The 10,000-nt window shown below is 46.7% G+C and overlaps 1 protein-coding gene across 1 annotated transcript in view; it reads right to left on the reverse strand.

The window, feature by feature from the left end:
* Positions 1-7,455, reverse strand: part of tti2 (TELO2 interacting protein 2) — an 8,311-nt gene extending 856 nt beyond the window's left edge. The window contains exons 1-11 of the mRNA XM_079270091.1: positions 7,387-7,455; positions 6,858-7,212; positions 5,158-5,629; positions 4,833-5,032; positions 4,090-4,147; positions 3,368-3,496; positions 3,195-3,287; positions 1,582-1,760; positions 901-1,044; positions 616-775; positions 1-302 (exon numbers count right to left, since the gene is read on the reverse strand). The exon at positions 1-302 is cut by the window's left edge and continues 856 nt beyond it. Coding sequence (XP_079126217.1) covers positions 219-302; positions 616-775; positions 901-1,044; positions 1,582-1,760; positions 3,195-3,287; positions 3,368-3,496; positions 4,090-4,147; positions 4,833-5,032; positions 5,158-5,629; positions 6,858-6,886 — 1,548 coding nt within the window. The 5' untranslated portion in view covers positions 6,887-7,212; positions 7,387-7,455 and the 3' untranslated portion in view covers positions 1-218. The remainder of the gene's footprint in view (positions 303-615; positions 776-900; positions 1,045-1,581; positions 1,761-3,194; positions 3,288-3,367; positions 3,497-4,089; positions 4,148-4,832; positions 5,033-5,157; positions 5,630-6,857; positions 7,213-7,386) is intronic.
* Positions 7,456-10,000: the final 2,545 nt, after the last annotated feature.

Genomic DNA, 10,000 nt, shown 5'->3' on the forward strand with positions numbered 1-10,000 from the left:
ACTCAGGATTCTGTTTTATTGAGCAATAAAACAGCTGATTCGTAACTTTGGGTCTGTCTGTGGTTGTGTGTGTGAATATTGTACATGAAACAATCAGGCGGCCGAGCTGCACATTTAAAGGGCCAGCGCACATATTTGTGCACAGCGGATGAATCCTGGTTCACGTGTGTCAGATCTTCATCCGACATCATCGTCTCCACTTCCTGTTTGTTTGATCTTCAGCTGTTCGTCATGGTTACTGTTGCTAGGCAGCTGAGCACCTCAGAGCTGCAGCAGCTGCTGTCCACCTGCTGGAGGAGACGCTGAGGGACAGACAGACAGGTGAGTGTCTTCAGAGAGGACAGACAGACGAGTGTCTTCAGAGAGGACAGACAGACGAGTGTCTTCAGAGAGGACAGACGAGTGTCTTCAGAGGACAGACAGAAAGACAGACTAGTGTCTTCAGAGAGGACAGACAGACGAGTGTCTTCAGAGAGGACAGACGAGTGTCTTCAGAGAGGACAGACAGACAGACGAGTGTCTTCAGAGAGGACAGACAGACAGACGAGTGTCTTCAGAGAGGACAGACAGACAGACGAGTGTCTTCAGAGAGGACAGACAGACAGGTGAACACACCTGCACCGCTCCATGGCAACAGCCGTCCAGCAGTTTGAGACAGAGACACGTTTGATTCATCAGCGTCTGTCTCACTGAGACACTGAGACCACTGTCTGAGGACACGGCAACCAGCAACTTTAAGAGGCAACGCAGCAACACGTCAACACGACACGCCATCCTGAGAGAGAGAGATGATGGTCAGCTGGTCAATAATCATTGATTTATGTCTCAGTCATGTGATGATCAATGTTTACACTGGAAGAGAGTATGAGGTCATGAGGGTCCTACTAATGTCTGTCCCACCGTGGCCAGGCTGCTCTGGTGGTTATCTTCAGGACCTCCAGGATGTTGAGTCGACTGGTCTCCTCAGGTGGGTCTCTGACCTCCAGGTATCCCAGCACCACCCACTCCACCCGTCTCAGGTGTCTGCACACGGCCACGCCCATCCTGCCGAGTACACAAAACAAACACAGCCTGAGAGGCTGCTGCCACTATAGAAGAAAATCATCATATAACTTTGAATTGAACTTTGAATTGAACTGAACACAAGTTACATGACGTGTTATTCTGGTTCTCAGCATCGTTTTTGGGAAATGACTATCAGGGCCAGACAAAAAGTAATTCATCTCACAAGTGTACCAAAACATTTCCGTACATGGAGCTGTGTTCTGTGTGCCCAGAACAAAATAAGAGCATGCCCTAATTAGGAGTCCAGATGTGTCCTGTTTTGATTCAACAGACTGGTTTGATTGGTGGAACGTAGCAAAAGGGGGCGTGAATTTTGACTATAAGAGTGATCTGTGAAAAGCAATACTTGGGAGTCGTTTTCAATATACTGAACTTGTTGATGTTGGCTTGTTCTTATTAAAACACTACCCGCTGGATTGCAACCCCAGTTTGCCATCTCATCTCCTCATTTTGCCACGACACCACACGAGTGACCACCCGCCTGTGGCTGCAGCAGCATAAATCAAGCGCTCCTACCTGTCTATGTACAGAGGGAGGGCGGAGGCATAGACGCGCCGCAGCGCCACCTTTTGCTCCGCCTCCATGTGAGTGAGGACCAATCGCAGCACGTCGTCATGGCGACAGGACGTCCTGCGGGAGGAGGAGGGGGGCTTTTCCAAGACCACCAACAGGTCCAAGAGACAGGACAGGACCGGCTAGAGACAGCGAGAGAGAGAGAGAGAGAGAGAGAGCCAGAGTGAAAGACAGCGAGAGAGAGAGAGAGAGAGAGACAGAGAGTGAGTGAGAGAGACAGAGAGTGAGAGACAGAGAGTGAGAGAGAGAGTGAGAGAGACAGAGTGAGAGAGACAGAGAGCGAGTGAGTGAGAGAGAGAGACAGAGACAGAGTGTGAGTGAGTGAGTGAGAGAGAGCCAGAGTGAGAGAGTGAGAGACAGAGACAGACAGGCAGAGAGTGAGAGTGAGTGAGAGAGACAGAGACAGAGAGAGAGTGAGAGAGAGTGAGAGAGACAGAGAGAGACAGAGAGAGACAGAGAGTGAGAGTGAGTGAGACAGAGACAGAGAGAGTGAGTGAGTGAGAGTGAGAGAGACAGAGAGTGAGAGAGAGAGAGACAGAGAGTGAGAGTGAGTGAGAGAGACAGAGAGTGAGAGAGAGAGTGAGAGACAGAGACAGAGACAGAGTGTGAGTGAGTGAGAGCCAGAGTGAGAGACAGAGAGTGAGAGACAGAGAGAGAGAGTGAGTGAGAGTGAGAGACAGAGACAGACAGGCAGAGAGTGAGAGTGAGTGAGAGAGAGTGAGAGAGAGAGTGAGAGACAGAGTGAGAGAGTGAGACAGAGTGAGAGTGAGAGAGTGAGAGAGACATAGAGTGAGTGAGAGAGTGAGAGAGAGACAGAGAGTGAGAGAGAGAGTGAGAGAGAGTGAGAGACAGAGTGAGAGTGAGTGAGAGAGAGAGTGAGAGACAGAGTGAGAGTGACAGAGAGTGAGTGAGAGTGAGTGAGAGAGTGAGAGAGTGAGCGAGAGAGTGTGAGTGAGTGAGAGAGTGAGAGACAGAGAGTGAGAGAGACAGAGAGTGAGTGAGAGAGACAGAGAGAGAGTGAGAGAGATGAGAGTGAGTGAGAGACAGAGAGTGAGACAGAGTGAAAGTGAGAGTGAGTGAGAGACAGAGAGTGAGACAGAGTGAGAGTGAGTGAGAGAGAGAGAGTGAGAGAGTGTGAGTGAGAGACAGAGAGTGAGAGACAGAGAGTGAGAGACAGAGTGAGTGAGAGAGACAGAGAGTGAGAGAGAGAGTGAGAGACAGAGAGTGAGAGACAGAGACAGAGTGAGAGAGAGCGAGAGAGAGACAGAGAGTGAAAGAGACAGAGAGAGAGAGAGAGTGAGAGAGACAGACAGAGAGAGTGAGAGACAGAGATAGAGTGAAAGAGACAGAGAGAGAGCGCGAGAGAGAGACAGAGAGTGAAAGAGACAGAGAGAGAGAGAGTGAGAGAGACAGACAGAGAGAGAGACAGAGTGAGAGAGACTCTTCATCAGTATCAATAAATATCAAAGTTCAAGTTAGTTTGTTTTATCCACTTTGTCAACATTAACGTATCATCACTCTTACCGTTACTGTGTGTGTGTGTGTGTGTGTGTTACCTGTATCACAGCAGTCTCTGAGGTGTACAGGTGTTTGAATAAAGCCTGGTAGAGAACTTCTGCTCTGTTGAACTGACACAGATCTGCAGCAGGCTGAAAGCACACAATCATCATCATCATCATCATCATGTGTATGTATATGTGTGTGTGTGTGTGTGTGTGTGTGTTCTCACCGTGTTGAGCACAATGTGGTGCAGGCAGCGAACTCCGAGGATGCAGTTCTCTGGTCTGTAGTGGTCGTTGAGGAGGAGGGAGGGAGGGAGGAGGTGGGACAGGTGAGGGGAGAGGGAGGGGCGAGTCACCTGCACACACACACACACACACACACAGTTAGAGTGCTGGCCTCCTGGAGTCCACCTCCACATCACCACAGTGTCTACTTGACATTCATCACATGATGTAGTGTGACGCTGCGTGAACTATTGGGGCGAGTAGATCACACACAGTCTGCACAGACACGAGGAGACTGGATGGACACGAATTCGCGTCAAATCGCCCCAAACATGAGAGTTGAAATTTTTCAACTTCAGCGACATAATGGCGTGACGCTGTGGCGCGATAGCCTATCAGCGTTGAGTTGCTCCCCCTGTCATCACTGGCTTCCTGCCGTTGTTGAATCAGGAAATAAATCCTGTAGCCGTCTGTGTTCACCCAGAGCTCTGATACCTCATATCAACAGAGACCGGACCAAACTATGTGTATGCATGTGTGTGTGTAAACCATACGGTACAAACAATGAACACACGCTGCCGTATTTACGTCTACGTGACGTTATTGAGTGCTGGTGGAGCTGCTAACTGAAGAACTCTAACTTATATCATCAAGTTCAAATGAAAATGCTGAATATCATTTTTTAAGTTATTAAATTTAAATGAGGGTCAAAGATCAAACTGACCTGCAGGAGCGTCCACGAAAACACCAACTTCACTGCTTCACAGCGCTGCCACGAGTCCCTGCAACACACACACACACACACACCATCACCCACCATCACACACACACACACACACACAAACCATCACACACACACACACACACACACACAAACCATCACACACACACACACACACACACAAACCATCACACACACACACACCATCACAAACCATCACCCACCATCACACACACACACACACAATCACCCACCATCACACACACACACACAATCACCCACCATCACACACACACACACACAATCACCCACCATCACACACACACACACACAATCACCCACCATCACACACACACCATCACACACACAAACCATCACACACACACACACACAAACCATCACACACACACACACACCATCACCCACCATCACACACACACACCCACCATCACCCACACACACACACCATCACCCACCATCACACACACACACACAATCACCCACCATCACACACACACACACACACACACACACACACACACAAACCATCACACACACACACACACCCACCATCACACACACACACACAATCACCCACCATCACACACACACACAAACCATCACACACACACACACAATCACCCACCATCACACACACACACAAACCATCACACACACACACACACACACACACACACACACACACACAGAGAGCTTCCTGTGGTGGATCTGCTTCATTGACTCACTTGGTCAGTTGAGGCTGCAGGACGTCCAGGATTCCTCCCAGAACTCCTCTGCTCCTCCCTCCCTCTTCCCCCCCCTGCCCCTCCCTCCTCTTGTCCCCCATCAGGAGGTGGGCGGAGTCTCTCCACCCCCCCGCCCTCAGCAGCACCTCCTGCAGGCTCTGAGCCGCCGCTCTGGAGGAGGAGCTGGTCCAGACCTGATCCTGGACACACGGGAACAGATCGACTTCATTACGTTCCACAATGTGACGCTTTCGTGCTCCGGGGTCAACGTGGACGCGTTCAGAGGGGACGGGCAGAAAGGACTTCTGATGGTTCAGACTCTCACCTGGAAGTGAGTGACAGCGAACACACACACAGGAGCAGCCACAGCCAGCAGCAGACCAGTCGGACAGCCTGCGTTTCCCAGAGGTCTCAGCAGCGCTGCGAGGGCGGAGCATACCGGTCCGGCTCTGCCCGGGACGCTCCGATAGGCCGAGGCCGGCAGAGAGCCGCAGTCGTCCTCACGCGGCGGCAGAGCAGCACAGCCAATCAGAGCGCCGACCAGAGCGCCGTACGCCGCCTGAAGCTCCGCCCATTCCTCATCGCCATTGGCTGAGAACAGCCAACATGGATCTGCTGTTTGGAAGAGCCGCTCCACACGGCCAATCAGAGAGCTCGTTTCTGAGTCGGAGGACGCTGCACTCAGCTTCTCCTGCAGCCGAGACAGGAGCTCTGTGATTGGAGGAAGGGAAGAAGAGGGGCGGGGCTTCACTGAGGAGGAGAGATGAAGGTCATGAAGTAGAGATGAAAGCTCCATACTGAAGGGGACGAGGAGAGAGGGAAGGAAGAGAGGGAAGGAAGAGAGAGAAATGAGTCATTGATCAGTTTCTACTGAATAAAACTCTGATCGCTTTACTTTAAACAGAGACAGAAAAGATCCAATAATCACAAATAATAATCATAAACAATAAGATCGCACTGTATCGCACTGCTATCGATGTCAGTTCGAGGTCTGCAACTGACTTTTACTGACAGTCTTTGATCATATTATTTAAATATCAATCTGATGTTTAATATCAGACAGAGAAATGATCTCCACTCACGCTCTGAATTAGTTCGGGTCAGTTTCCACAAATATGATAAAAAAATATCCACAGATATTAATTTTAACTGAAGCTTCATCAGTTCATTAATATTAATCATGAATCGGTGTACAGAAGATAAAACACTCATTTATTATCCAGTGGAAATGTTCTTGAAGCTCCTCAGGAGGAACAATCAGCTGTTTGTCTGTTGTTGATCAGAAATGTTGACAGCGTGGCTTCCGCTGCGTCATTCAGGCTCACGTGAGACAGACTTCTCTCTGTTCTGCATTTTAGATTCATACTCTTGGATTGAAACTTGTATTTGTATGGGTGTGTATTTTATAACGGGTGTGCATGTTATGAAATACACACCCGTTATAAAATCTGAAACAGACACAAAATGTTCCTGAAACTTGCTCAGTTTTCGGGGATTTTCGGGGATTCTCTCCGAACAATAGAACGCGCGCTGTCCCGATCAGGCCGCACGTCTTCATCTATTTTTCACGCCGGTGTTGCAACGCTGTGTGAGGAGAAGCGCGCCAAACTTTGGATGAAGATTATTGTTGTTATGATTAAGCCCGATGGATAATATACAGCCACACTGAACTAAACAGTATTAAAGTGATACACCTCAAAGAATAAACGTATTAACTTCATACACGAGACTAACATGAATCATTATTCACCTCGATGACTTCCTGTTTATTCACCACAATAAAGCACCATTTACATCCTGTTTACATGTTTACTACGCGATGATCATTCATGCGTCACAGGCTGAATGCGTCTGCGTCATAACTCTGTACTAGAAGCTCTGAATATGAAACGTTCACCTCTTTAATAACCAACAGCAAGTATCTGTCTGGTTTTTGACGGACGTGAACGCGCCCGTGAACACGTGAACGCGCCTGTGAACGTGTACGTTAATCAGTTAAAACATGTTTAAAAACGCGAAACTGACCTCAGACCTCTTCTTCTTCCCTTTAACATCTGTAATCAGATTCGCTGCATTCAGGCTGAAAGCTCCGGAAGGGTTACGGAGAGGGACCATGTGTTCGGATCAATAGGTCCGGCCGTGTACGAGCTCCGAGTGAAAGGTTCCTACCCCCAGGAGCTCTTTTTTATTATTTTCTTCTTCTTCTTCTTCTTCTTCTTCTTCTTCTTCTTCTTCTTCTTCTTCTTCTTCTTCTTCTTCTTCTTCTTCTTCTTCTTCTTCTGCTTCTTCTTCATCTTCCTCTTCTTCCTCCTCCTCCTTCTTCTGTGGTGTTTATTGGCGGTTGATAGAGTGTAATGACGCACTACCTCCACCAGGTGGACTGGTGAACGAGGATCACAGAAAACAAAAAGATGGTTTCAATTGAATTGACTTCTCATAAAACGTGATAGTATCACAGTATTTCATGGTATTCTCGACAGTGAAGTACACGTTCAAGTGTTTGTGGTTGTACATTACGTGTATTATGTGTGATACTACTGTGCTCCTAACTGACCTTTGACTTCAGCTGACATGATAACACCGTTTTGATGAAGATGTACATTCTGTGGTTTCTGGTTTCTGGTGTCTTATGTTCACGGACTCTCTACTCGTATCTGGAGTGTAATCTATTACGGAAGAAAAGACAAAATGCACAACAAACAAAGTTTGATTTGGTTGATTTATTTGCCATATCTAATATGGTTAGGTTAGCTATATATAGGGAGAGATATTCATGGGTTCAAGGAGGGTTGTGTAATGTGGTTGAAAGCTCCCTAAGATCTCAGTAAGTGGATCTGTATTGTTAAAGGAACGTCTGTGCTTCTTCACATCGCTTCTTAAAGACACAAAGCACTCAAATACAAAAATGAACAACGTGGATTTTATTCTTGAGTCCAAACGGCACAATTATGTCACTAAAAATAGAATGATGTGATGAAGTCACCACTTCAGAGGCTTGAAGCGGCTCGTTGACTTCCTGTTCAGACACGTCGGACACATCAGAGACGCTGAGCATGTGAGCCGACACCTCTCACTGTCTGATCAAAAACACAGTTAATAAAAGATTTATCCTCTTCTTCACCATCAACATCAGCACCAGAGACTCAAGAGTCAAAGAGTGAGAGAGTGAGAGAGTTAAAGGGTCAAGGAGTTAAAGAGTTAGAGAGTTAAAGAGTTAAAGAGTCAGAGAGTGAGAGAGTTAAAGAGTCAGAGAGTGAGAGAGTTAAAGAGTCAAGGAGTTAAAGAGTCAGAGAGTCAATGAGTCAGAGAGTCAAAGAGTTAGAGAGTGAGAGGGTCAAGGAGTTAAAGAGTTAGAGAGTGAGAGAGTGAGAGTCAAAGAGTCAGAGAGTGAGAGAGTTAAAGAGTCAATGAGTCAAAGAGTTAAAGAGTCAGAGAGTCAAAGAGTTAAAGAGTCAGAGAGTCAATGAGTCAGAGAGTCAAAGAGTTAGAGAGTGAGAGGGTCAAGGAGTTAAAGAGTTAGAGAGTGAGAGAGTGAGAGTCAAAGAGTCAGAGAGTGAGAGAGTTAAAGAGTCAATGAGTCAAAGAGTTAAAGAGTCAGAGAGTTAAAGAGTTAAAGAGTTAAAGAGTCAGAGAGTCAAAGAGTCAAAGAGTGAGAGAGTGAGAGAGTTAAAGAGTCAATGAGTCAAAGAGTTAAAGAGTCAGAGAGTCAAAGAGTTAAAGAGTCAGAGAGTCAATGAGTCAGAGAGTCAAAGAGTTAGAGAGTGAGAGGGTCAAGGAGTTAAAGAGTTAGCGAGTGAGAGAGTGAGAGTCAAAGAGTCAGAGAGTGAGAGAGTTAAAGAGTCAATGAGTCAAAGAGTTAAAGAGTCAGAGAGTTAAAGAGTTAAAGAGTTAAAGAGTCAGAGAGTCAAAGAGTGAGAGAGTGAGAGAGTGAGAGAGTGAGAGAGTTAGAGAGTCAGAGAGTGAGAGTTAGAGAGTCAGAGAGTGAGAGTGAGAGAGTTAAAGAGTTAAAGAGTCAGAGTGTCAAAGAGTGAGAGAGTGAGAGAGTTAGAGAGTCAGAGAGTTAAAGAGTGAGAGAGTTAGAGAGTGAGAGAGTGAGAGAGTTAAAGAGTTAAAGAGTCAGAGTGTCAAAGAGTGAGAGAGTTAGAGAGTCAGAGAGTTAAAGAGTTAAAAAGTTAAAGAGTCAGAGAGTCAAAGAGTGAGAGAGTGAGAGAGTGAGAGAGTGAGAGAGTCAAAGAGTTAAAGAGTCAGAGAGTCAGAGAGTCAGAGAGTGAGAGTTAGAGTCGTAGAAGTGTTTCCTAAATGTTTACACACACACGACCACACCAGAGCTGAAACACACCTCTGATGACCACACACACACTCTCTCACACACACACACACACACACACACACACACACACACACACACACACACACACACACACACACACACACACACACACACACACACACTCTCTCACACACACACACACACACACACACACACACACACACACACACACACACACACACACACTCACACACACACACAGATTAGCTGTGTTTATTCATATTTCAAAGCCGGAGGAAATGTTTTGAAGCTTCTGTGATCTGCTGTCAGACGATGTAATTATTACTATTGACCACACACACTCACACACTCACACACACATACTCACACTACGCACACACACTACACACACACACTCACACCCTCACACACACACACTCACACTACGCACACACACTACACACAAACACACGTACACACAGTAACACACACACACACACACGTACACAATGCTCAAACGACAGTTATTAACGTGATGTTTGAACTAGTTTTTTGATCAGCTAGCTGCCATTAGCATTGAAACATCTGCTGACTCGTCTCTTTGTCGACATGAACTCTGTGTGAACATGAGTTAACACCAGTGGTGGTCCGTCAGGGCCTGCGAGGCCTTCTCTGCTGGCCTAAACACAATCACAAAGTTATGTCTATTTCATAATTTAATAATTGTTCTGAAATACACTACATGTATTATAATTTATATAAACATATTTTCCCATTATCTCATGTTCTCATTGCACATTCCTGTCTTCCTCAGTTGCTCTGCTTCCAGTGCAGCTTGTTTTAAGTTGAGCTCTTATCCAATCAGATCTCACCTCTGTGTCTCTAGGTAGAACAGAGG

The sequence above is a fragment of the Melanostigma gelatinosum genome (genome assembly GCF_949748355.1).
Source record: "Melanostigma gelatinosum genome assembly, chromosome: 6".
NCBI classification, from domain to species: Eukaryota; Metazoa; Chordata; class Actinopteri; order Perciformes; family Zoarcidae; genus Melanostigma; species Melanostigma gelatinosum.